The sequence below is a fragment of the Ostrinia nubilalis genome, chromosome 26 (genome assembly GCF_963855985.1).
Source record: "Ostrinia nubilalis chromosome 26, ilOstNubi1.1, whole genome shotgun sequence".
Lineage (NCBI taxonomy): Eukaryota > Metazoa > Arthropoda > Insecta > Lepidoptera > Crambidae > Ostrinia > Ostrinia nubilalis.
Genome location: NC_087113.1, coordinates 2468372 through 2495774, shown reverse-complemented (window position 1 = coordinate 2495774; position 27403 = coordinate 2468372). Strand labels below are relative to the sequence as shown.

Here is a 27403-nt window from a genome sequence, read left to right as displayed (position 1 = left end):
GTACCTACACGCTGTACTCGTTTGGGTGTGTGACTCGTTGTGAACATGCGCCGAGTTATTCGTTCCATTTCTGAAACGAAATGTATAAATTCGTGCAAATGGTTCCATTTTGGAGGTGAAGAATGTCTAACACCTTCTTTGTCTTACAGAAAGACTCGTGCATCAAGCTGCAGCAAGTCTGCGACCTGGTCAAGGACTGCGATGATGGAGCTGATGAGAATCAAAATTGTGGTACGTATACAACGAGACTGTAAGACTTCTTTTTATATCCTCGCTTTCACCAAATGCTGCTGGACGGACATTGGCCTACCCCATGGATTGCCCCACGGTGCCCGTATCATCCACCTTCACCAGATCGTCGGTGTACCGAGTGGGAGACCTACACTACGTTTTGCGCCCCTCGAAAGCTTTTCTGCCCCTGCCTAATTAAATCTGTTCAGCAGTTTTGAAGTCTGTACTAGTTTTCAAGTCAGACTGCAGCATCGTGTGTGATACTATGTATTAAGCAATTTGGATAACTATTATGTTTGTTTTCAGACAAAATGCCGTACGGATCGTATTGCAACTTCGAGCAAGATGCCTGCGGCTTTGAAAACGTGCCTCAGTGAGTACATACATCAAATTAATCGATCTATCAAAATTTCCAAACACGAACACAGCTAACAGAACCATTTTTTCACAGGCCGATCCTAAGATGGTCGAGGCACAACGGGCCTACCCCTACAGACAAAACTGGCCCGAATTTCGACCACACCTGCGGTCCCCCTGACCCTTACCCCACCCCTATGATCCCCCCATTAGTCCCAGCTCACATGAACTTCAGTTTGTCCACGTGCGTTGGATACTACTTCTTCGTGAACATGAACGTGACCGGGCCCAATAAGGAAAAGGCGGATTTCGCTTCGACGGCGACTATCAGGACTGTGGTCTTCAACCCACCCCCTATGGTGCATGGGAACCTCACTTCGAAGTACTACAATTGCTGTATGGTGAGTGTTGAAAATTCTATTTTTGATGAAATGCATTTCTTACTTGAAAGAAAGGTTCCACAAAATGTATGATTTTTAGTAAATGCCGTTCGTATGTGATTTGTTGGTCATGCAAAAGCTATTTGTGATGTTTCAGTAAAAAGGAGAGTATAGCAAGCTATGTAAGAAGTGTAGGAGAAATCTTTATTCTCGTTTCCTGCAATAGTTTTTTTTTCTTTTTTTTTAATTTGTGCATTTCGAATTTCAGAGAAAGCGCGGCGCTATCGGTTTACGCGTTGCTCTCTCCTACGTGATTTAGAATTTTAATTGTTGAAAGATTTTAGGTTGCTAACTATGTTTTCAATGTGGGTGGTAAATGTTGTTATAGAATCTTGCTTAGTTATAATTTGTTGGAAATTGAATGGGTCGATGTTGTAAATTTGGCAAACTATATTATGGCTAAGTCTTGTTGATTGAAATCTCCTGCAATAGAGTGACCCAATGATGGTGTTGATAGCAAGTCAAATAATGTTGTGAAGATATCAAAAGCTGATCCGTTTGGGAGTCACAAAAAGACTACATGTCATGTAGAACTCGGCTTGCATCAGGGGTTATATTAGTCTGTTAATTTTAACGATATTAAACGTCTTAACGCAACTTCTTTTCCCAACAGATAAGGTTCTATTACCAACAAAACGGGCGCAACTACGGCTCGCTCAGCGTCGAAATGGTGGAGCTGACCAGGAACGGGAACAACACCAAATCCATCTGGTTCTCCACCAAGGACAAGGGCGAGAACTGGTACCGAGCCTCGATATTCCTCCCCAACACCACTTCGAAGTAAGTCCTAAAATTTATTAAGAAACTTTTGACTTTACGTTGCATTTACGTCACGCCAGTGTTGGAAACTTGGAGTGCAAGCGTGGTTGTGTTCCCCAGTCGACGAAGCACATGATGTCGTGCCCTGCTTGCCCAAACTGCACACAAGAAGATTTGATGAATGCTACTGATAACGCCACTCTTGTAGCGGAGTTTTGGGCTGACACTGTGTAGGTTTGTTGTTGACACGACAAGAAGTGTCGCCAGTCTCACTGATATTCTACGTTGGATCTTAGAGCCTTTATCTTATCCCCTTTGGCGTCCTGATTCAACCACTTGGGATCAGGAATTGTGACAGTTCCTTTACGTTAGCAAAAATCTGCTGCCATTATCAAAAATTTTCCAATATTATCTAGTCTGCCGTAGGCGTAGGGTGAGTGGGCTGAAGCCTTCTCAATGGAAAATCTTTCACTGCTCTCATCCTCTGAAGTGGTGGGTGGGACTTAATTGTTTATTAATATTCTATATTTGAAAATTATAAATAACTTGAAAAAATCGAACTGCCTAAGGCGGTAATTGAACCCACGGCAAGCGGAAGGTCGTGGGTTCAATTCCCGCCTTAGGCAGTTCGTTTTTTATAAGTTATTTATAATTTTCAAATTAGTTTGATATGCGACTCTTAACGCTAAAAATTAAATAAATATTCTTTATTCTGATGACGTAGTAAAAAAATAGTTTTAAAAAATCCCTGTCCCCTCCCTGAATACCACGTTACCACGTTCAATCTACATCGGGATTCAGGAGTCGCAAAATTGAGTTTTACATTGCTAGTGTTTGAAAACTCCTGTCCTCTCCCTGTTCTGAAATCCGAATCCAACGTTCTGTCTATATCTGGATTCGCGGCGCTTTGGCTGTTTCATACTATCCTGGGTTCAATTCCCAGGTGTCACAACACTCGGTAAATTCATTTCATTATCATCATTTTCATTTCAGCCACAGGACGTCCACTGCTGAACATAGGCCTCCCCCAATGATTTCCACATCGCCCGGTTGGTAGCGGCTTGCATCCAGCGCCTTCCTGCTACTTTTATGATGTCGTGGACGTCCCACGAATTGGATATTCACGTTCAATTGCAATAAATGTTCCTTTCTTTCCAGATACTACCTCGTGTTCAAGACACGAATGGGTATGCGTATCTACTCAGACTCCGCCATAGATGACTTCTCTATGGCACCGGAGTGCTTCGGTCTAAACATAGACAAGGCAGAGCTAGGGGATTACAACTACTACGACCCCATGCTGGAGGAAAAGACGACCACTCATCCTGCATTCTTGAACAAAATATGTAAGTGTTCTGACAAGTTTGGTTGCTTTGCTACAATGTAGCTAGATCAAAGGACGTAGCATACTTATCAACACGGAAAGGGATCGTGACCATATCAACTCGAGGCGGTCAGTATTCTTTGTATGAAACTCCATACTGCGAGGTACACTATCCGCACCGTAACGTAAACGCCTCGCCTCACGGTTGACAGCTCGCGAAAGGCGATACGGTGTTCACCCCTTTCCGAGGTGATAAGTCTGCTATGATCTTAAAGGTCCATTCATACATCAGTAGTCACAGTTCCATGAACCTTAACTTCGAGCTCCTTCTATGTTCTTCTGATTAATTTCTTTGCGAGTCCAATGACAGTTTAACTTTCCCCGGGACAAACTTGACCTTCAGTGGTTGGGTTTTTATTGGCGGTCAAGCTGTAGATCCTGGCTACTCAGGTGTTGCAGCAGTGGGAGTGGGAACGAGAGATGGGAATAATCCCGTATCAGTGCTACAGTGACACACGTCAGACTCAGTTCACGGAGCTTCAGTGATACGTCCGTGATTGCTGAAATCGGCACTGAAACTGAAATTGAGAGCACTGTGTCGTCACTGACATTTACAAGTGGGGATGCGTTCATAGAGAATGTATGAGAGAATATTTCGCACTGTGTCGGTACTGTGACTTCACTGATTTGTGTGAATCGATCTTTATACGTGGAATTAACCTGGCGAATAAATAACGTTGAGGACTGTTAATGAAACCTTACTTTAATACTGAACCGAGCGGCGTTAAAGTTTGTGAAAAAAGACTAAAAAATACGTAAAATGAGTTATTAACACGGGAAACAGCTTGCAACTAAAATTCCAAGTGTCCGAATTACCTAAATACTACATTTTGGGCGAAAAAAATACTGAGTGGGCGACAAAAAATTAAGTGAGTGACTATTTAACCATTATGTGCTTCATAAAATACCATTTTGGGATGAGTGTGTGGGCTGCGGTAACAATATTGCTAGATACTGTACCACAGAGTAAAAAATACTCATGTGAGTACGTACCTAATACTTTACAAATTCCAAATTTCTTTTTTTTTATTTGAGAAATATTTTCTATTCTAGCGTAATATTCTCCTGAAAATAGCGCAAAATGGCAAAAGTTTCCTGAAAATCGTTCGGCTCCTAGAAAATGGGGAGGAGCGAAGAAGTGCTGCGGGAGTTCGAAAGCAATAAATAAAATTTAACCGATGCTTTTTTGTGGATTTGTTTGTATTAAAATCATAATGTTACAATTTTTTTTTGGAATGTTACAATATTTTGTTTCAATAAAACAGAGATTCTACTAGTTAAATGTTTGTTGATTTGTATTTTTTTGGAAATTATATTGTTAAAGTAAGGAATTTTCGGAATGTTACATTTTTGTTTCAATAAAATCAATTTTATAGTGTTTAAAGTAAATGTTTAATTTATACTAACTGCTACTTTTAATTTACACGAAATAAAAGATTTTAATGATTTTATGAGCCCGTTCATGACAGCGACTGATTTCGCACTGTAATTTGATGTGCTTCAGTCAATCAATCAATTACTTTAGCAGTTTATTGGGTTTCATTGTGAGTCTGTAGTTCATCACGGAACATGTTATATGAAACACTTCGATTAGGAGGTACTCCACTTTTGGAACTTTAAACTGATGGTTTTGAATAAGTACGTAAATCTAATTCACATTATTTTTTAAGTCGCCCTTCCAGTATTTGTGTTCACTCTATGTTTTTTGCCCATTTAGTTAGTGCGTTATAATCAGTAATTTTTACCCTTAATTTTAATTTTTATTTGATCATTAAGTATTTTAAGGCTTCAGTGATGCGTCAGTGATTCAATTCACACAATTCACGGAGTTTCAGTGGTGATTGCCGAACGCCGGTCCGTGAACACCTTGACGGAACTGTGGTTTCACGGATATATCTGAATAGACCATAATAGCTTATAATTCTAAAAATAAAATTGAAATGTAGTCAGGCCCCTCTTTCCCACTGGGCACTTTGGGCACGTGCCCAGGTCCCCGCGACTGAGGGGGCCCCATCTGCTAATAAGACCTTTTTCCATATGATAAGGGCCCCCCTTAATCATTAAAATCTTTAAATGCCCAGGGCCCCTAGTAGGTTAAAGACGGCCCTGAATGTAGTTGTTCAGTAGCTTAAAATTAAAAAAACCTCCCAACCTTAACCCTTAGAACCAGCATAACCACTCAACCCTTTCAGTCTACCGTTTCACCACCTGCGGGGCAACCGGTCGATACGGCCCCAACCAGACGATGTGCGACGCGGCCTACAACAACACGTCCGTCACCGTGTCGGTCATCCAGACCCCGCCGCATCAGGGGATTCAAGTGTGGGAGGTGCCTGCTGAGGGGTTGTATACGTGAGTATTTAGATTTACAGTTTTACCAGAGTAAATACAAATGAGTAGGTCATCTTCATAGTAACGCACGGGCGCGGTTTGTATGTGAGCGCGCCAACACGTATGCGGCGCGCACGCACACACTGACAAAATTTAGCGTGGATTAGCGGTGAGCTAAAGCCTGGTCCGTAAGCACGTAGAATCCCGTCCAATGACCCCAAGCTACCCATCCCTATCGCTCGCGCGTAATTATGTTGCTATCACGACTGTGCGACGGGCGCCCGCAGTGAGTGTGCGAGCGATTTTACGTGCTCACGGACCAGGCTTTAGGTGCGCCGAATTTTGTCAGTGGGAGCGTGCGCGCCGCATACGTATTGGCGCGCGCTCACATACAAATTACAAGCCGCGCTCGGTGCGTTTCTATGAAGATGACCTACTCATTTGTATTTACTCTGGTTTTACGCCCTATTCACAAACGATGCTGGCTCAAGTGAAGCAGCAAATCGAACAGCGTTAAATAGAGCTCTGTGATTAGTTCGTGTGACAGCACCGTGCGTCCACGCGCACTGTGAGACCTCATAGTAATGTTTGTGAATACGGGCGTTAGGTAACTAGTAAATAAGGCCTACTTCTTTGTCAAAAAATTGTTTCACAGCGGGCTTGACGCAGACCGTCCCATTCGCATTTTGCGTCACGAATTCAAAAATGGTCATTCATTTTGTTCCATTCGCAAATTGATCAATAGTTAGATTTTTAGATTAAAGTTAAAACACAAGAATTGCCCATTACAAAAATATTTAAAAAAAATGGAAGGTACCTCCTACCAAATACAAATTACACCTTACTGTATTACTCAAGATTGAAGCAAATAAATATATTTCATATTTCATATTTCATATTTCATATTTCATATTTCATATTTCATATTTCATATTTCATATTTCATATTTCATATTTCATATTTCATATTTCATATTTCACATGAAAAAAGGCACCAAGATGTTAGGGTTTCGAACTAATCACTGGAAGACATTATATCAATGCTGACTTCTACGTCGCCATGTTATCGAGCAGCCTTAGAACCATTGCCATGATGGGCCATTTCGTCGAAAAGTGCATTTCGACGAAATGGCCTACATCGGTAAATTAACCCGTCGGTTCTAAGGCTGCTCGATAACATGGCGACGTAGAAGTCAGCATCGATAAAATGTCTTCCAGTGATCAGTTCGAAACCTTGATATCAAGATACCATCCTCCTACATCAGCACATCTACTTAGAAGATATCAAAAGAAGTGGATCAAGAACAAAAGCATCAAGACCTCCCGATCCCTCGGCCCCCGGTACATCAGCGCATTTGAGTGTGGAGTATCACTTGAATGCGCTGGTATATCGGGGTTCATGTGGCAGTCATCATGCTGGAGAAGTCTGCAGGAAAGAAGACATCATTGAACTGGCTCAAGATCGAAGAATTTACGAGTAATTCACCAGCTCAGAGCACATGCTTACAGCCCTTATACTTTTTGCGTCTAACTTTAATCCTTATCAATGAGATTTTCTCCAAGTCGTTCCATAAGGGCTATAGTCATGTGGTCCAAGTTGGTGAATTACTCTTTATGTAGTTTACACTAGAAGTAGTGGTAGAATTAATACTGGGACGTGGAATACTGGTTTTTATAAGCCTACTTGCAAGATAAAATGAGTTTTATGAGTTTTTATCTGTATTATGTACGTAGGTGTGGCTTTATCCCAACTTACGAGTATTAAACGTTGTGTATTTGCCTATTGTATTCCATTTGCTCTGGTAAATTACTCCTGCAGTGGAGACTAAATTGCTTGATGGTGAACCCAATGGTTTATCATTAGGTATTTGTGGTGTATTTATAACAGCGTCTAGAGATTTCATCTGTATTCTAAAGAGTAATCCAATTTGAGGTTCCCAGTAATGGGATCATCCTCTAATGTAGCTATAAGTCACGAGGATACAACTATAAACACTATAATTTATGTAACCATCTACTAATACTTAAAGGTAAGTCCAAGACGGACTGCCAGACTGCAACCGCAGGCAACTCGAAGCTTGCCGCAGTGAGAAAGAAAAAGTCGAAGAAACCGTGGTGGCTTACAGTTTGCGGTCTGCAGTCCATCTTGGACTTGTACCTGTTTTTTAAAAGTCTACAATGACTTGGACATTTTCGGAAATGTAATTTTAAGCACGCGTTGAACCGGAAATGTCATTTCAAACACGTGTTCAATGTGCATTTCACAACACGCCTTAAATGTTCACTTACCCGCAGGATCATAGCCACGGGCGCGTCGGGCGGGCTGGGCTCCGCTTGGGCGGGCGTCTCGCACGGGGCGCAGGCGCGCGGTCTCTTCGAGCTTCACCGCAGCGAACACGTTTATATGCTGGTCGGGCAGCAAGGGCTTAACGCCTGCAAGAAGGTAAGTGATCACTTAATTTGTTATTACACAAATTACTAATATTCCTATTAGCCCCTCGTACTAAGCTAAATATGCTTGTATCACGAGTGAGCTCACCACAATATTCGAACGGCGGCGGGGACCGAGCCCGTGTTCCCCGGATCACGAGTCGGCCAGTCCGACCCCTTCACCGTTCGGCTTAAAATAAAATTATATATACATAAATAAATAATACATACTTAAAACCCTAATTAAAACCATACTATGAGACTGCGACTGTTATTTGTTTTAACCAATTTATCAGTTCGCGAGACAGAGACTTAAGTCAAGTAACGGCTGCAGTCGCCCATCTAGTCTCTTGTTTGTCACTGTCTGCTTCCGCAAGGCGAAATAGAGTGTATGTGAACATCAGACTTCTCCAACCCGTGTGACCAAATACTCCATGGTAATGCTGGTGAGGCAGCATGGGCTTAACGCCTGCACGAGGGTAAGGGATCACTTAAATCCATATTAGTCTTCTTTTTCGTCGCTACACTCTTGGCAGTGGTCGTGGTCGTGGTCGTCACACCAGGTTTGGTGGCAAGCTTTACAATCCGTTGCCATTCCTCCCGCACTGCAGCCTTTCTTGTACACTCGTGGAGTAGACCATTGAGTGTAGTTTTGACCTGATCGGTACAATGCAAGGGCGACCTGTCACGCGCTCTTGTGCCATCAACCTTCCCCTGCACCAAAAAAAAGGGAGTATGGGCCAAATACTTCATTTGCCTGATGAATTAGAGGGATCCTCTTGCAGTGGAGAATGACCTGATGATGATGATGATGATGAATATGAAAGTAACTGTCACCTTGTTTTACCCACAAATGAGAAGCAAGACACCATGAGGTCTATATCTTCTTACCTCATGGAAAATGATGATCAGGATGAAGGCGGATGCAAGCTTCACTCGGAATCCTCAACCATAGAGGAACTGCCTTCTTTTCAGCCAAATGACGTCAACTGCAGGACAAAGGCCTCCCCCAAGGTTTTCCATAACGACCAGTCCTGCGCTGGTCAGGAACTGCCTATTTTACCTCAAACACTAACGCTACTGTGTAATGTTTCATAACTATCCCACTGAACTATCATCCTTGACATTTTCCTTTACTTCCGCAGACTCTGTCAGCGCAAGAGAGCCAGGACTGCTCCAAGAAGCAGAACGACTCTCTCCAGATCTTCACCAGCAAGACGCACGAGGTCAGGAACACCCACGTCACGGACGGAGGCGGCGGCGGCGGTGGAGGCACTTATGTGTTCTTGGTAAGTCCATATTCATTCCCCTTTAGTTATAAAACAGTTCTTTAAAACACCCTTTTAACAGCAAAATTACACATATCCGTGGTACAGTCTGCGAATCTGTAGGGTAATTCAAGTGCAATCTGTCATTTCAATCTATTCTATTTGTCATTTAGCTTGTTTAATCTGTGCTCAATAAAGTGCACAATATTTAAGCAGGATATGGTTGCACGCGGATTTTTAGAGAGTTAAATCTTTTGGCCAATAGAAAACGTCATAATAGTTATTATATGAACTGGGATTGGTCAATGACTTTTGAAATTAAAATCCGATGGCCTGAAAAAATCGGTTTTCCAACAAACGTCAGTTACGCGCAAGGAGGTTTAGCTATTTATCCATCGAAGTTAATAAGGGAGAAGACATAAGACTAATTTTATTATTTGCCTGCCGCGACCCGGTTTTTACGAACAATGACGATGACGAACGATGAACCAGTAACGAGGAGCACACTTAGCAATGCTTCCAGGTTGCGCCTCGGTATCAATTAAAGTAACATTTTTCGTTAAGTTTACTTTATGGCCAACTAAAGGACTTTTGCCGTCTCCATGGACAAACTCGAAGTATGATAACTACAGTCATTGTCAAAATTTTGCACTGCCATTGCCGCTGGATACCATATATCGCTACTATATTCATAGATAATAGACTTTCAGTTAATCGTCAAAATTGACATTGTTTTTTAAATAACAACAAATGGTATGAATTTTTAAATGTGATATTTTTATAAAGGTAAGTCCCCAAAACAACATTTGATAGCCTATTTTCTTTCGTTGGCATCTAAGTTCCTGTTTTCTACATATATGTTACTACTACCTATTTGATAAGTAACTAAAAACTTTGTCATTTTTTCCGTGTGAACAAAAGCCCTACAATAAATCACCTATTTTTACCTAGTAGGTATACCCTACATATTTATGCTAGACGTGTTGCAAAGACAATAATAATTATTATTAGCATAGCATGCCATAGGTACTACTCGTACCTATGTACACGTGTGGAATGGCTCACATACTACCCGTTCGCGCTAAGTTTGCCGCCCTTCTGACCGACCGCACCAACAAACCACACTACCAGTAGTGTCGTGGGGAATATTTTTTCCCTTCTACACTACCAAGCCAGTAGTGTCCTGGGTAATGGGTTATTTATAAGGACCATACATCTTCATTCCCATCGACACTAGGTACTCCATAACTAAACGCGCGTCCCCTCCCCCAACCGCGATTCAAGGCAATCGGTTAGTGATTAAACGCAATTAATGTGTCTTATTTTATGCAAATACACAATTCTTATCAATATTAATAAATAAAAAACATTCTAAATATAGTTTGTTATAGTTATAGACGTTTCCCTTCGAGTGACGTCATATCGCCAGCGGCAAACTTAAAGCGAATGGATAGTAATTAAGCTGTAAATACCTATACCCTTGAGCCATGTGCGTGTGGACTGGGTTACTTAGGGCTGTTATGGATATTATGTAGTTTCGGTTATGGATACGGTTACGGATATAGGAATAATATTATACCGGTTTCGGTTACGGATATTTTTTTCGGTTCATTCATGGCCGCACACTTTACATCGAATAAATAATATAAATTTATACTAGATGGCATTATAAAGGTAAATCAGACTGTTTTGCCTTTACATATAATGCTATACAAAAACAATTAAAACTGCCTACATCCGAAACTTTTAAATCGGTTACGGTTTCGGATAACCGAAAGTTTCGGTTACGGATATCCCTGGACAGAGTGATCTTTTCAAAAAACTCATCCAACACAACCAAATTTTGAGAGGATTTAGGATATAACTGTGAAAACTTCATAGTAAGGTATTCAATTTGTGAAACCTAAACATCGAAAGCTATAACTAATTTAATAAATCTACTGTCTGGGCAGCGCAGTTCTTTCACAATTATTCAAGTTTTATTTATTCATTCATTCATTTAATTTAAAGCAAGAAGTTATGAAGAAACAAATTTTATGGCTTAACTGCTCTAACTTGCTCAAAACTAAACAAATGTACATTATAGAGCTGCTTCAATAAAACAAGGAGGTATGAATTTTTTAATATTTTTTTTTTTTTTTGGCAGCCTTTACTAGGCAGATTCAGTGGAGAACCTTCTGTTCTCTATTAAACAAAATCTTTTAATTAATATTATACACACTGATTGCTTCCCTTCTTGCCAGTCTGGTGAATGCATGCGCATTAAGTAAATCAAATAAATTGTTAAAATGCTCCAGAAAAGTGGCTGTTGCAACAGATCCTGCAGGCAGCTCATCTTAAACAATATTACAAGTTTTAGTTAAGTAATTAGATATTTTGACAGCATTTCTTAAAATAAAGAAAAGGGAGAAGAAACTAAGAAGATAATAATTTGATAGATAATTTATCCAAACAATATATTGGGCACTAGCGGCCGCCCGCGACTTTGTATGCGTGGATCCTGTTTTACCCCTATAGCCTATAATGTTATTCTGTGTTATAAAAAATAATACTGTATGGTTTCATTAAAATCCGTTCAGTAGTTTTTGCGTGAAAGAGTAACAAACTCAAACATCCATACGGACATCCAGACATCCAAACTTTCGCATTTATAATATTAGTAGGATGTTATTTTGACGTTTATACAATAACTAGCTTTCCGCCCGCGGCTTCGCCCGCGTGGAATTTTGTCTGTCACAGAAAAACTTTATCGCGCGCGTCCCTGTTTCAAAAACCGGGATAAAAACTATCCTATGTTCTTTCCCGGGACTCAAACTATCTCTATGCCAAATTTCATCAAAATCGGTTGCGAGGTTTAAGCGGGAAAGCGTAACAGACAGACAGACAGACAGACAGACAGACAGACAGACAGACAGACAGACAGAGTTACTTTCGCATTTATAATATTAGTTGGGATACTATAAAGTTTCAACAAAATCCCTTCAGTAGTTTTTGCGTGAAAGAGTAACATTCATAATACTCTTTTAATTTAATTTTAATTTGTACACCGCAAAGGTAAGACATGTTGATACCATTTTAAATGCTGACTTAACACCTTATGTAGGTACCTACACATGTTTGAACAAATAAATGTATCTTTATCTTTATACTCGCATAAACATACATTCACACACACTTTCGCATTTAAATAATATTATATAAGATATTAAACCTTGGATTCCAGAGAAATTATTGTATTTCCCCGCAAAGAGGTTTCCTGTTTCAATGTTTCAATATATGACAAAGCTCCTGAAATTGGCCTTTGTTAAGCCTGTAACGTTGCCTGAACAGAAGCTCTGGCATGTCTTCAAAATTTTCTTCATATATTCTGGCTAATTCTCGCATTTTCCGCCTTCTCCGCAATTCTTCCCTGTGGGCAGCCCACAAGAAATGTAAAGTATTCATTTCGTTAGATTTTGTATCAAATAGTAGGATAGGGCTATTTGAAAAATAGCATCTGACAGTTTTGGTGGTAAAAAAAATATGATAGAAATATAACCTTGACATTGGCAGCGGGGCGCCACCGTCAATACCGGATCGCTGGTTCCGATTTTTGCCATGTTGGAAACTATATAGTTGAACGACGGTAGCGCCCCCTTGTCAATGAGTTTGGTGGGACAGTTCAGTTTAGGCATAGAGTTTAGGTCATCTTTAAGATGTTTTTATATGTCATTGGATTGGAGGGAGGAATGATTGATGAAAGTTTACATTAGAGCTATAAAATAATAATTTAGTTATGTAAAGACAGCCTAATATAAGTCCCTCTGTTAAAATTACATAATATATTTACTTTAATGAAGACATTTATAATATACTAATATTATAAAGCTGAAGAGTTTGTTTGTTTGTTTGGTTGAACGCGCTAATCTCAGGAACTACTGGACCGATTTGAAAAATTATTTTTGTGTTGGATAGCCCGTTAGTTCCTGAAGGCTTTAGGCTATTTATCATCACGCTAAGACCAATAGGAGCGGAGCACCAATCAAGAATATTTCAAATCAATGAATTTTTACCTTTTGAGAGCTGATGCTGCGTAAACGGTTAAAGTTTCGCAAAAATCATGTATGACAGGATTGTTCCCCTTTAAAAGCTCTTTAAAAAAGTCCGCGGTAGCATATGTCTATCTTTTAAGGTTGGCTCATAGTAACCATTTTTATGCAAAAAAAATCTGTTTTAAAATAATGCATTATTTGCGAAGGTGTTTTTATAAACATGATATTAATCCTTATCCAAATAAATAAATTATTCACCACAAGTATTTAATTTTAAACATTCTTGCCCTTTACACCATTCGATTTCAATAAATATCTTAGGAGATATCCCAGTTTTAAAATCACATCGCAGCAAAATAATGATCAAGTAGGTACTGATCGTAAATACCTGAAACTTGGACGGTGTGTTCTTTGTATGACGTAAGCATCTGATAAGAAAGGATTTTCCAAAATTCTACCCCTAAGGAGGTAAAAAGGAGGGGCAAAGTTTGTATGAAATAACGAGATTCCTTCGTCCAATCTACTTAAAATTTTGCATAAGCATTCTATAACAGAATTAATGGAAGACGTGTTTCGTATTTTAGTGAAATGCACCCCCTAACTATGTTAAAAAGGGGTAGAAAGTTATTTTAGTGGTGATTTGCTTCAAAGTTGATATTAATTACTCATTAGTGCATTTTTTTACAATCATGACGTCATGTTAACGACTACCATACTCTAGGGGCCTCCACTTAACCTCGGAGTGGGTGCCCGCTGCGTGCGCTCGCCCAAAAATGCATAGTAATGCATGAAAGTCATGCCGCGGGCACCTGCTTGCGCTGTATACATAAACTCATTTTCGCGCGAGAGTTTTGGCGGAGGCCCTTGAGGTAGTGGGAGTAGTCTTGAGGAAAAGCTCCTTCTCCCACGGCCAGTGGCATGCTGGAAGCTTGGTGATTCTAGCACCCGTAGGAAAATATAAAAAAAAAGTTTACCAATAATACTGCGGTAGGTGTAGTTTTCGATTTCGTTGTAAAAAAATAATACCACCGAGTAACTTTCACCGGATCAAAGGCCGAGCTGCATATTCATAAAATATAAGAAAAAAATATTTTCATGTTTATTTAACCTGATTTTTATATTTTAAAAGTATTTAAACATTTAGATAATAACGTTAAAACATTTAAAAATAATCGTATGAGAACGTTTTCGACTTCTCCACGGACGAAGTCGCGGGCAAAAGCTATTTGTAAAATAATTAGACTAAATTATTAAAAGTGCCTACCCAAAGTCATTATTCCACGCGGACGAAGTCGCGGGCACAGCTAGTTTAATAAATAACACTGTGATTAAATCTGGATTTATCTGTAATTTACTATAAAGTGAATTTTAAAAACAAACTAATACAAAAACCATAAAGAAAATCGTATCATTTTCGGTCTTATTTAAAACATTACACTAATTGTCAAAAATGACAAATAAAAAAAACTATACGAATTCGAGCTAATTATTTTCATTGTAAACTAAGATGTTTTTATAGTATAGATACGTTATACCCGCTCAAGAATGGCAATGCAAAAGAGATCCAATTGTACCTCTTGCATTCAGTCGTACATGATCGGTTGCCGCGAACAGCCACGAATGCACTTCTCGATTGCCTTCCTGATTGATTGATAATTATATGCCTTCGTGTGTTTTTAGTTGATGTACAAATTACACTGCCACTATTATGAACCAGAAAAATGTGTCATTTCATTCGTAAATACAGTTTATTTAGTAAGAAATTAAATTTTAATTTTTATTCAATTTGACAAGGGTTGACGGTTGAATTTGAAAAAAGACCACTGCCAGGGGAAGTTGGGGCGAATATCTATCACTTAAGAACTCTGCATTTTAAACTCACGGAATTGTTTTTCTCTAGAAAAGAATATTATTATAATTATGTATTCCTGTGTTGACACGTATTCATCCGAAATCGATAAAATCAATGCTATGGCTATGATTACTGTATGATTATAATGATTTATGATCAAACGAAAAAGACTTACTCGAGGAACAAAATTATAGCAGAAACGAATAATAATAATTATTTATTATTATTATTTATCCTTGGACATTTTTACAATACGCTTCTAGTCCCAAACAAATTTGATGTACCTGGATAAATTTACAGTCTGCTAAATCAAAACTGTGGTTAATCTGAAAAATATGGGCGGACTATGTTTTCCTATCGAGGATTATATTTCCAAGCCTACAGTCAGAAATGCTACTTCCCGATCCCAAAAAGATTGCAATTTGTATAAATAATCGAATTTTAAAGTCTTTTTAGGGTTCCGTAGCCAAATGGCAAAAACGGAACCCTTATAGGTTCGTCATGTCTGTCTGTCTGTAGCTAGCTAGAGAATATTCCACTTTTAATCTCAGGGTATAACCTCATAAATTTTGCACATAAAAATAATCCGGATTTGAAAACTCATTATAAAAGACAAAAAAGGCATAAGACTCAAGTTGATTTGAGGGAAAATAATAAGTTACGTTTTGTCTTGCTTTTGTTTAAATATTAGTTTGATAGTTCATTCGAAAATACAATAATTTAGGTTCTCTATATCTGTGAGGTTCACTCTACCCCATTCTCCTTTTCTGTGCAAAATGTCATAGTGAATAGCTGTAATAAAATAGGACTACTTGCGCCATTTTAAAATACAATAATGTAGGCGCATAACGTGTCTATTTATATGATATGTCATTGATTGTAAATGGTTAAATCTTTAAATGGTTTTCAGATTATGCACCAAATCAAATGAACACAGTAAATAATGACAATAATTTAATCTAGGTGGAGAGATGTGGGTGTGCGAGGGAAGGGGTCAATCTTAATGTTAGATTTTATCAAATACTCAATACTCAATACGTTTATTGCTTCCATAATAGTAACATAGGTGTTACAATGTGATAATACAGTTAAAAACTGTTGTAAAGCCTTTGAAAATGACGAAAAGAGATATTAGCCCAGACCAACATTTATCGTGCCTTTCTAAGCATGGGTTATAATACTTATACTAGCTTTCCGCCCGCGGCTTCGCCCGCGTGGAATTTTGTCTGTCACCGAAATACATTACCGTGCGCGTCCCTGTTTCAAAAACTATCTATGTCCTTTCCCGGGAGTTAAACTATCTCTATGCCAAATTTCATCAAAATCGGTTGAAAGCAAGACAGACAGATTCCTTTTGCATTTATAATATTGGTATGGGTAGTATAAATTTATAGCAGTAAAACTAAGACACAAATCATTTTAGGCACTCTTACACAATTACGACAGCTTCTAGCTGCAACTGATTTCTACATACACACATACACGGTACTGCTCGAGCAGTTGTGACTACTTCGGCACGGTGAAATTTCAGTTGCCAGGTATATTTTATACTGACTGCTCGAGCAAATATTACAAAGTAGCAGTGGTTCCTCTTCCTCAAAATCAATGTTGCTACTGATTTGAATGAAAATGAAATTGTGACCTGTTGAGCAGTTTCACTACCAACTACTCCAGCAGTTACCTATCAATGGTAGATTCAAGCTGTTGACTGGCTGCAAAAGCGGTCCGTGCCTTTATGTTGACCACTGGCTAATTGCTCGAACTGTCCGTGTATGGCGGGCCCAAACAGACTAATTTTTGCGCATGATAATTTATTATATGAAAGTTCTGTAGCTCTACCATAAGTTTAACCTTACCAAGTGCGTACAAAATATATGGCAGATTGCACAGCGCCCCTAGCGGTGAACGGCAGAAGTTTGTGTAAGTTACAGTTAGTAGCAGCTAGTGGTAAAGTTTTTTTGCAGTTTTACAAAACACTCCATCCACTATGTCATCCACTCCATCCAGTAGGTACCTATCCATATTTCTGCTTACAAATCCAGACATAAGTGTAATAAGTTATATTATGGTAAATTTATGTTCAAATTTAAGCAAAAAGCATTCTGTGTTTATAAAATATGTTTATTTGCACCTAGTTTATCAATCACCATGTTATTTCCATGCTTTCTATCCAGTCGACTGCTCTAACGACAAGGGTGGGCAGTCGTTGAGATGACAGCGCGAAAATCGTCGGCATCCACTAATTATGACCCTTATGTACCACTATATTGACAAAGTTCTCCGTCTTCGTACGCGATATTGGAAATTTGGCATCTACCATCGGCTGATCTGACATTAGGCGTAGTCTGGCTTTGATATTCAATTTTCAACTGTATTACCTTGACAATCAGTTCAAAATTGATTACTAGAAAATTATTTGACAGACGATTTCTACTCTCGACAAATGCATTTGAATTAGCCCACTGAAATCTTCTAGTATAAACATGGCGCGAGAGGTATTAGCAGCTTTGTATGCAAAAATATGCAAGCAGGTTTCAAAACTCAGTATTTTAAGCTTCAATCTTCTTTCTTGTAAAAAGCAGCAGTAACCCAGGCCACTCTTTCCCTCTGAAAACGTGTCCAGGGCCCCACTAGGTTAGTTTAAAGTCGGTTTTTTAAGTCTCATCCAAACAGCTTTCGAGACCTTATAGTTTTGAGCTTTGTTTCTCCATATTTGACCTTCAATCTTCTTCTAGCTGGACAAAGAAGGTCAGACCTTCCAGTTTTGAGCTTTGTTTCTCCATTTTCAACCTTCAATCTTCTTCTTCTAGCTGGACAAAGAAGGCCACTCAGTGCCGCTGCTAGTCGGCGGTGGCGGCGGCGGCATCTCAGTCGGAGTGTTCCGCGATGACGGGTCGCAACATGCCCGCGCGCATACGAACGCTACCCCCGAGTCCGGGTATATGTACGGACAGCCGGGGCGGACTTCTGGTGAGTGACAACTAGCCTTTTATCTTGAAGTCTTGTGCCTGTTATAATAGAAACTATGTTGGAACTTGGATATGTTGGATATCCAGTTGGTATTAGCAAGCTGAAGGTCCTGTAGTTCGCCAGCTAAAGTTGCAATTTTCTGTGCACTAGCTCGCAAAACTGACGGCCAATGGGGCAGCAAGATTTTGCAATAGAGATTGGCGCAGTGGATGGACAGATGGGCTCTTACAGGTTGCAGGAGGGCGCTGGATGCAGGCCGCTATGCCGCCTATGTTCAGCAGTGTACGTCCTGTGGCTGAAATGATGAGGATGATGAGCTTGTGACTCCGTTTTAATGGCCCCGGAGGAGTTGTTTCAGGGAGGCCCCGTTGTTTCTGGAGAGTCCCATATAACCCATTGGCCGTCCCCATCGGCACTCACCTGATCATGATGAATGTATTAATCAGCACATCATCATCATCATCAACAGTCCTTTACAGTCTGGACTATGAGCCTCCTCCACTATAGTGGAGGGTTTTGCCATAATCCCCACGCTTGGCAGGCGGGTTGGAGATCGCAGTTTGAAAGATTGATGTTTTTCAGAGAGCGCCCGTTCTCTGTTTGATGTGTAGTCCCTAAGCCCGCGTGGGAAGTAGGGGTTGGTGACAAATGTATTCTACTCTGCCGTCACCACACGGCTTAGAATGTAATAATGATTGATAACCAGGTGCCGGCGGCGGCTGGGTCGGCCGCTCGGGTCCAGTAACACCAGGTCACGAGGCGGTACGAGGCGCGGCGGTGCGCGAGGGCGGCGCGGGCGGGCTGGCGTGCGCGGGCGCGGCGCACGGCGGCTTCGGCGGCGGCGGCGGCGGCTGTCTGCGCGGCGGCGGCGGCGGCGGCTGGCTGGGTGAGTTGGAGTAGTCTTACCCAGTATCTTAGGTCAGCGAAGAGCGCGAAGGTGTTTTAAAGGCAGCGAAGAGAACAATAGCGACGCGACGCGTGACGTAAGAAAGACTTACTTAATGTCTTAAGGCAGCCGACGGCTGACGCAGAGAGAACTCTTACACAGTACATATCCTAGGTCAGCGAGGAGACAAACGCGATGATACCAATGGCATCCCTTGCTTGTAGCCTACGCCAGTACACAGCGCGACGGTCTCCTTATGTTACCTACTCATCCACACTAATACACTTAGAGGCGTCCTAAAGTAAGCGACAAGCGCGACGACACTCTCGTTGCTGACACTGTTTGGAGCAGCTCGGCTTTTGGTAGCTAGGTTGGTAAGAGAGCACACTTATGCGGAGTCTTAAGTCAGCGACGCGACGTGCGTGACCAAAGCAATGGCATCTGTTTCTAGCGGCGTACTGGCCAGTATGCGGCGAGTCAGCCACGAGCGCATTGCGCTCGTTACTGACTTAGGACTCGTCATTGGAGGCGACATTCTAGAAGCGCTAATTCGATGAATGAAGTAACATGCTTGAGGAGCGGTACACTTAGTGGCAGCTGTCTAAGTGGCAGGTAAGTAAGCCAGGCCGCTCGGGCCAGTAACACCAGGTCACGAGGCGGTACGAGGCGCGGCGGTGCGCGAGGGCGGTGCGGGCGGACTGGCGTGCGCGGGCGCGGCGCACGGCGGCTTCGGCGGCGGCGGCGGTGGCTGTCTGCGCGGCGGCGGCGGCGGCGGCTGGCTGGGTAAGAGAACTTGGAACTTCCCAAGAATACAGAACAGCAACTGCCTGTGTAAATTAGAGAGTAGATTCACCTAGACACTAGTGTCTTAAGGCAGCGATGAGCGCGACACGACGCGACAACAAGCGTGGGGAATCATGGCATCCTCTGCTTGCGGCCTAGGTGCCAGTATGCGACGCGACAGTCTCCTGAACTAGATGAATAAGAGAGCACATTATAGGCATCTTTAGTATTCTTTAGTCCACGACGAGCGGGACGGAATCAATTGCATCCCTCGCTTGTGGCCTAGATAAGTAACTAGTATGCGGCGAGACGCGATTGTCTCCTAAAAACAGCAACAAGAGAGACACACCGATATAATGATGGCAACTACCACGAGCGCGTAGCGCTCGTTAGTAACTTAGGATTCCTCATTGGGGGCAGCTGTTAAGAGAGAACGGGGATAGTAGAAAGCTAGTGTTCCAAGAGTCCAAGAGTTCCAATTCTCATTCTCAGCAGCAGTTGTTTAAGAAGAATTCGGGCTAGTTTTCTGAAGTAGGATGCTTGAGGAGTGGCAGAAAAGACTAGTGCTGGGTGGGTGAAGACCTAGAGGACGTTTAGTGGCAGCTGTGTAAGTGGCAGGTAAGTAAGCCAGGCCGCTCAGGGCCAGTAACGCCAGGTCACGAGGCGGTACGAGGCGCGGCGGTACGCGAAGGCGGCGCGGGCGGGCTGGCGTGCGCGGGCGCGGCGGCGGCGGCTTCGGCGGCGGCGGCGGCGGCTGGCTGGGTGAGTGGGAGTAGACTTAGCTAGTGTCTTAAGGCAGCGACGAGCGCGATATGATGCGGCAAAAGGTGTGGCGAATCATGGCATCCCTTGCTTGCTGCCTTCGTGCCAGTATGCGACGCGACAGTCTCCTGAATTAGGTGAGTAAGAAAGCACATTATAGGAAGTGCCTTTAGTCCACGACGAGCGAGATGCAACCGCAACGAATCAATGGCATCTTTTGCTTGTGGCCTAGCTACGTGCTAGTACGAGGCGAGATGCTATTGTCTCCTAAAAACAGCAACAAGAGAGACACACCGATATAATGATGGCAACTACCACGAGCGCGTCGCGCTCGTTAGTGACTTAGGACTCCTTATTGGCAGCGCTGTAAAGAGAGCAATGGGGATAGCAGAAGGTTATATATATTCTAAGAGTAGGTACTTTCAGCAGTAGTAACTTGAGAAGTAGCTGGCTGGGTAAGTTGCAAAAGAGGCGACATTCGACAAGCGGTAGTTCGATGAATGAAGTAAGATGCTTGGTGAAGAGGGCTACTGGTGGGATAGTCCAAGAGTACACTTAGTGGCAGCTGTAACCCAGTAACACCAGGTCACGAGGCGGTACGAGGCGCGGCGGTGCGCGAGGGCGGCGCGGGCGGACTGGCGTGCGCGGGCGCGGCGCACGGCGGCTTCGGCGGCGGCGGCGGCGGCTGTCTCCGCGGCGGCGGCGGCGGCGGCTGGCTGGGTGAGCGGGAGTAGACTTACCCAGGGTTTTCAGGCAGTGATGAGGCGCAGAGAGCACTCTTATGCAGTACCTTAGGTCAGCGAAGAGCGCGATGGTGCAGATGGAGCAAATACTTTCAGCAGTACCTACTGTATCTGTTTAAAGAGAGATGGCTGGCGCTAGTTCGATAAAGTAAGATGCTTGAGGAGCGGCGGAAGTATCTCCTGGTTGGTGACATTCAAGAGTACACTTAGTGCCAGCTGTCTAAGTGGTAGACAGGTCTACCACTGACAGGTAAGTGGACGCGGCGCACGGCGGCTTCGGCGGCGGCGGCGGCGGCTGTCTGCGCGGCGGCGGCGGCGGCGGCTGGCTGGGTGAGTTGGAGTAGATTTAGCCAGTGTCATAGAGCAGCGACGAGCGCGATGGTGTTTTAAAGGCAGCGACGAGAACAATAGCGACGCGACGCGTGGCGTGAGTAAGAGCGTGATCAAACAAATGGCATCCTTCAGTACATATTAGGATATGATCTAGGGATCAGTGAGGAGACAAAGGCGATGAAACCAATGGCATCCCTTGCTTGCAGCCTAGTTAAGTAACTAGTATGCGGCGAGACGCGATTGTCTCCTAAAGTCAGCGACGAGACACACCGCTATAATGACGGCGGCTGCCAACGAGCGCGTCGCGCTCGTTAGTAACTTAGGATTCCTCATTGGGGGCAGCTGTTAAGAGAGTAACGGGAATAGTAGAAAGCTAGTGTTCCAAGAGTCCAAGAGTTCCAATTCTCATTCTCAGCAGCAGTTGTTTTAGAAGAGTTCGGGCTAGTTCGGTGAAGTAGGATGCTTGAGGAGTGGCAGAAAAGACTGGTGCTGGGTGGGTGAAGACCTAGGACGTTTAGTGCCAGCTGTCTTAGTGGCAGGTAAGTAAGCCAGGCCGCTCAGGGCCAGTAACACCAGGTCACGAGGCGGTACGAGGCGCGGCGGTGCGCGAGGGCGGCGCGGGCGGGCTGGCGTGCGCGGGCGCGGCGCACGGCGGCTTCGGCGGCGGCGGCGGCGGCTGTCTGCGCGGCGGCGGCGGCGGCGGCTGGCTGGGTGAGTGGGAGTAGATTTAGCTAGTGTCTTAAGGCAGAGACGAGCGCGATATGATGCGGCAAAAAGTGTGGCGAATCAATGGCATCCCTTGCTTGCTGTCTACGCCAGTACACAACTCGGCTCGTGAGTGAGAGTAGACTTACCGTGACGTGTCTTAAGGCAGCGATGAACCACAGGGAACACTCTTACGCGGTATCTTAGGTCAGCAAGGAACGCGACGCAATGTGACGCAGCAAACGCGATGAAACCAATGGAATTCCTTGCTCCGATCTAGCTACGTGCTAGTACACGGCGCGACGCTATGGTCTCCTAAAGACAGCGACAGAGTGATAGCAGATTTAGCACACAGGGCTGCGTGAGAGGCAGGTCTAAGTGTGTCTCAAGAGAGGTGACAACAGCCCAACAATGTCGGCGGCAGACTATTACACACTTCGGCAGCGGCGGGGGCGGGGTGAGTAAGAGAACTTGGAACTCCCCAAGAGTACAGAACGGCGACTGCCTGAGTCAGTGTGAGTTCGAGAGTAGTCTTACGGAGTGTTTTAAGACAGCGAGGAGCGCGAATGTGACGCGGGCGTGACGCGAGGCGCGAGTGCGGTCAAACCAATGATATTATTTGCTTGCGGTCTACGTTCTAGAATGCGGCGTGACGCGTGACAGTGTCTAAGTCAGCTGTCACAGTTACAGTGGCTGCTGATTAAGTAATAGACTCATACTTACCCAGCCTTCTTTACATCTTACTGTACGGGAGTACACTGAGTGGCTGCTTGAGGAGATTCCAAGAGTAGATACGCTCAGTACAGTGCCGGATTAGCCACGTAGCAAGAGTAGCAAATGCTACGGGCCCCGCGAATTTGGGGGCCCCGCGCTCCAAAGCCTGTCTGACCGAAATAAAAAAAGATTAATTTAGATAGGAGCATAAAATATCTTGCATTAGGCTATGCCTTACTTTCACTTGAAAATCTAAAACTGTATTTCATCACGTTAAATCTTAAAAATAAGTAGGTAGGTATTTTACGAACTTTTTAACGTGAATGATCTCTAATAGGCCAGTAGAATTAACACACAAAAATTAATTAAATCTGAAACAATTCCTACTAAAGATTTTAGTGCTTTAATGGCTTCATTAGTTGCCCTTAAAGACTCTCCTAGCTTTTCGACTTCGACGGAGTTGTGCTTAAGTGGTGGGGGCCCCCGAAAGGGGCGCTTTTTCGGTTTTCCGGTTATACCGCGTAAAGGACTTACCCTATCGAAAAGTGGTCTTCCTGACGGTTGAAGGGCATTTAATCCTGCATTAAATAAGACCAAATATATATGTTTTGAACAAACCGTTCTCGTGCAAATGTTCGGCAAAGTAGAAAATCCTTGTATAACCCTCTCCACGTCCAATGGCGCTACCCGCAGGCTTCCAAGTCTTGAAAAGGAGCGCCTCAACCAGTGTAACCCTATCAAGGCTTACGAGTTACGATTTTTCCTACTTTGCCGAATTCAATATTTCGAGAAATCCCAACTAATATTATAAATGCGAAAGTAACTCTGTCTGTCTGTCTGTCTGTTACGCTTTCCCGCTTAAACCTCGCAACCGATTTTGATGAAATTTGGCATAGAGATAGTTTGAGTCCCGGGAAAGAACATAGGATAGTTTTTATCCCGGTTTTTGAAACAGGGACGCGCGCGATAAAGTTTTTCTGTGACAGACAAAATTCCACGCGGGCGAAGCCGCGGGCGGAAAGCTAGTTATAAAATATAGATTCATTTTATGAGTGATTATAGCTAACCTTTTTAATCGATTATCATATCGATCATGTTTCGAGATTATTGAAAGCTAGTGACGGTAGATTAAGAGCAAGGTGTTTTAGAGTCTCAAGTAAAAAAGCGGATAATTAAAAAATGAGGTTTACTATTATTTAACAAAAAAACGTATGACAAAAGATCATTTTACAAACAACGTTTGAAAAACTAATCATTTTAAAAAACTTTTAATAAATAATTCTTTAGAATCGTGTTTTCCAAACTTAGAAATTGCCTTGCGCATTTACATGTCTCTCATGATCACTAACTGCAGTGGCGAACGTTCTTTTTCAACATTAAAACGTATTAAAAATGAATTAAGGAACACGATGGGACAAGAACGTCTTAATCATCTTACTTTGTTGAATATAGTGTTATAGCTCTAAATTTGCCCACATTAAATCAAGAAAAGTTCATTTGTAACAGTTTTGTTTCATTTAATACCTAAAGCAAACCAAGGGCCCCTTGATAGAAATTTGCTACAGGCCCCGCGCTGGCTTAATCCGGCACTGGCTCAGTAGCAGCGGTGATCATCCTAACGGTGTCAGTGCAGCTCACAACGGCAGTAGATTCTAGATCTAAAAGTACCTACATTTAGCAGCTTATCTTAAACCCTTATTTTTCCTTTTATCAAAGTACATTTCGGAACTAACCACGCCTCTTTCTCAACCAGGAGGCAACACGAACGAAGGCGAGGGCCAGCACGGCAGCGGCGGCTGGTCGCATATCAGCAACGCGCGAGCTGTCAGAGAGTACTCCGAGGTCACCATCGCTTCCCACATCGGACCTGGAGAAGTTCTCATCATACCCGCTATTCACGTGAGTCCCCTTAGAGCATGTAGAAGGTTCAAGAATAATATTATTACGACATTGTCAGGAGGTACAACAAAACCACCATCATGGCGCATGTCAGGCTTGGGGAAGAAATAATCATTATCCCCGCTATGTAGAATGAGCATGTAGAAGGTTCTAGAATATTTTAGACCAAATTATGATTGTCAGGAGGTTCAGGGAAGTCACTATCATGACGCGAATTGGACCTGGAAAAGTCCTCATGATTGCCACTATACCTACATGTGAGTGACAGTAAACTGATTGATTACTTGTAGCAAAAAAGTTTTCGAAGGCGTAGTGTAAGTGGGATGAAGAGACGGTCTATAAAGGTTGCGGGAAGCACCTGGATGCAGGTAACGCAGGACCGCTCATTGCGGACTGAAATCATTAGTGGAGGCGACTAAGCTCTGTTACTTCTTATGTCATGTGCTTCTAATAGGGTCCATTTTTCAACTGAATACACACGAATCTTTATTCTAGGACTGCGGCTGCGACTACCGCTGCGTGGCGCTGAACGAGTTTCGCAGCCAGGTTCGTTGCTACTGCCCCTCGTCCTGGAGCACCGACGTCCACGACGACACCAAGTGTATACGTGAGTACAGAGAATTAATTAATTTAACACTATCATAGGCGTATCTGGGGTCATTCTTCAGGGGGGCCTCTCCCTTGACATGTTATGATATGAGGCCATCTTCGAATCGGTAGCCCAACATCCTAGGAGAATTCCAGAATGGCCCCTCCGCTATATGCGCGCATAATCACTATAAAATATGTGTTTTTGTCGTGGAATTTTTGACCAAAAAGTTAGGCTTATTTTCTACCAAGACGGAGACGGGTTAAGAGGAGACGAGAAATAATAGTTATAAGCAACCAATAGAATTTCGTTATTTACAAGTCTCGTCTCCGCTGCTCAGCATTGTGGAAATGGTTGAGCAGAGCGGAGAAGACATTATGTGCAGCGTTTCCATACAAAATACATTGCATTGAGCGAGACGAAGCGAAGCAGAATCCAGAAGGTGTCTCAGTAAAAAAAAAGTCTACATCCGCGCCCTACTCCGATTTAGTAGCACATCATCTGTGTAACTTAACATTCTTGGTATTCCTTGTTTGTTCGCTCTCAGTCCTGCAGTGAAGACTTGTCTCCACTATCTTTGTCCTAATGATGATAATGTGTTTGCAGTGGAGGAATCATGGCCGCGCCTGTCTTTGGTACTGCTGGTGGTAATGGGCGTGGCAGTGTTCGTATCCGCCCTTGCTGTGCTTTGCGTCTGCCTCTACTTGTGTAAGTACACTTTGATCCCTAGGGACATTAAGCAACTTTAACATAGACACTTCATTACACCTTTAGATCCGTCTACCTATACCTCTTTGAGTGTAGTTTGGACCTGGATATTGTGATACTCTTGGGAATTGAATTTTTCAAATTAGACGCTACAAAATACAAATCCGAGGGCGCCATAAAGTACCCAAGCGAATCGCTGCAGTTGCACCGCTGTAGTGTGTATATCTCGATATTGTAATTTGTAATCTGTTTAGGAAGATATTGAGAATTAGAGATGAGAATAGTGGTTGAATAGTACCCTGCGACTAACCCAACCTAGCCGAGTAGCATGTAGTAGTCGAGTCAGGGTTGAGCATAAAATATCGTCTGCCTTGGACACATATGATCGCAATCGCGCCTGATGTTAAGTTAGATGAGATGAGTAAGTAAGGATGGTACATAGGAGTATCTGCCCTGTAAATGCCTATTCAGTTTCACCCTCGCCTTGAAAAGGCCCGGATTATTAGTGTCCGGGAAAGACAGCAGCAGGCAGCGAATTCTTATTTGAATTCTTCTTTTTGTGGTGTACAATAGGTACAGAATCCCTCGAATAGACTCTTATTAAAAAAACCTTTGCAGACAACGCCTACCAACGCAGAAAGGAGACGGAACTCCGTCAAAAGCGCCTCCTAGAACAGGAGGTTCAACTCCACCGTCTCAGGAATGCTCCCGGAGGCAATGAGAATCCCCTCAGTATGGCGTTCAACCCCCATTACGGGAGCGAGAGCATCCTGCCTCAGGGGATAGATGTTAGGGGCCTGCCGCAGGTGTCTAGGGAGAGCCTGAAGCTGGTCAAGTAAGTACTTATAAGTCTTTACCTGGTGGTAGAGGTAGAATTGATGCCGCCATATTTTGAACTTTAGTGAGATATCATACAGTTCCATACCAATGGAAAGTATTGTCGGTGAAGGGCTGAAGGTATATCTAATACCATTGTTATTATACAACAAATTCTCATACTTCAGGCACCAGTCCCACACTAACTTAGTATTAAGTACTTACCTATAGCATAATGTATTTTATACAAATTGTAGTGCTGCTAACCTAAGTTTGTAAGGGAAAATAAATGAATTATTTATTATTATCACATAGGCCAACAGTGGCCGTCTTTTAGTTGAAACAGAGTCTTTAATTTTATGTTTCCGAATGAAAAGCCTATAGGCTCTTCAATACCGATTTGCATCATCAG

General features: G+C 42.7%; 1 protein-coding gene across 1 annotated transcript in view; it reads left to right on the top strand.

Moving 5' to 3' along the window:
• The window catches only part of LOC135084361 (tyrosine-protein kinase receptor), a 46735-nt gene that overhangs the window by 13418 nt on the left and 5914 nt on the right, over window positions 1–27403 (top strand). Inside the window, exons 5-23 of the mRNA XM_063979139.1 lie at window positions 150–231; window positions 538–604; window positions 683–989; window positions 1642–1808; window positions 2946–3133; window positions 5364–5523; window positions 7798–7945; window positions 9078–9221; window positions 17894–18053; window positions 18760–18939; window positions 19579–19722; window positions 20369–20484; window positions 21078–21204; window positions 21483–21557; window positions 22128–22271; window positions 24733–24878; window positions 25374–25485; window positions 26074–26175; window positions 26794–27010. Coding sequence (XP_063835209.1) covers window positions 150–231; window positions 538–604; window positions 683–989; window positions 1642–1808; window positions 2946–3133; window positions 5364–5523; window positions 7798–7945; window positions 9078–9221; window positions 17894–18053; window positions 18760–18939; window positions 19579–19722; window positions 20369–20484; window positions 21078–21204; window positions 21483–21557; window positions 22128–22271; window positions 24733–24878; window positions 25374–25485; window positions 26074–26175; window positions 26794–27010 — 2786 coding nt within the window. The remainder of the gene's footprint in view (window positions 1–149; window positions 232–537; window positions 605–682; window positions 990–1641; window positions 1809–2945; window positions 3134–5363; window positions 5524–7797; window positions 7946–9077; window positions 9222–17893; window positions 18054–18759; window positions 18940–19578; window positions 19723–20368; window positions 20485–21077; window positions 21205–21482; window positions 21558–22127; window positions 22272–24732; window positions 24879–25373; window positions 25486–26073; window positions 26176–26793; window positions 27011–27403) is intronic.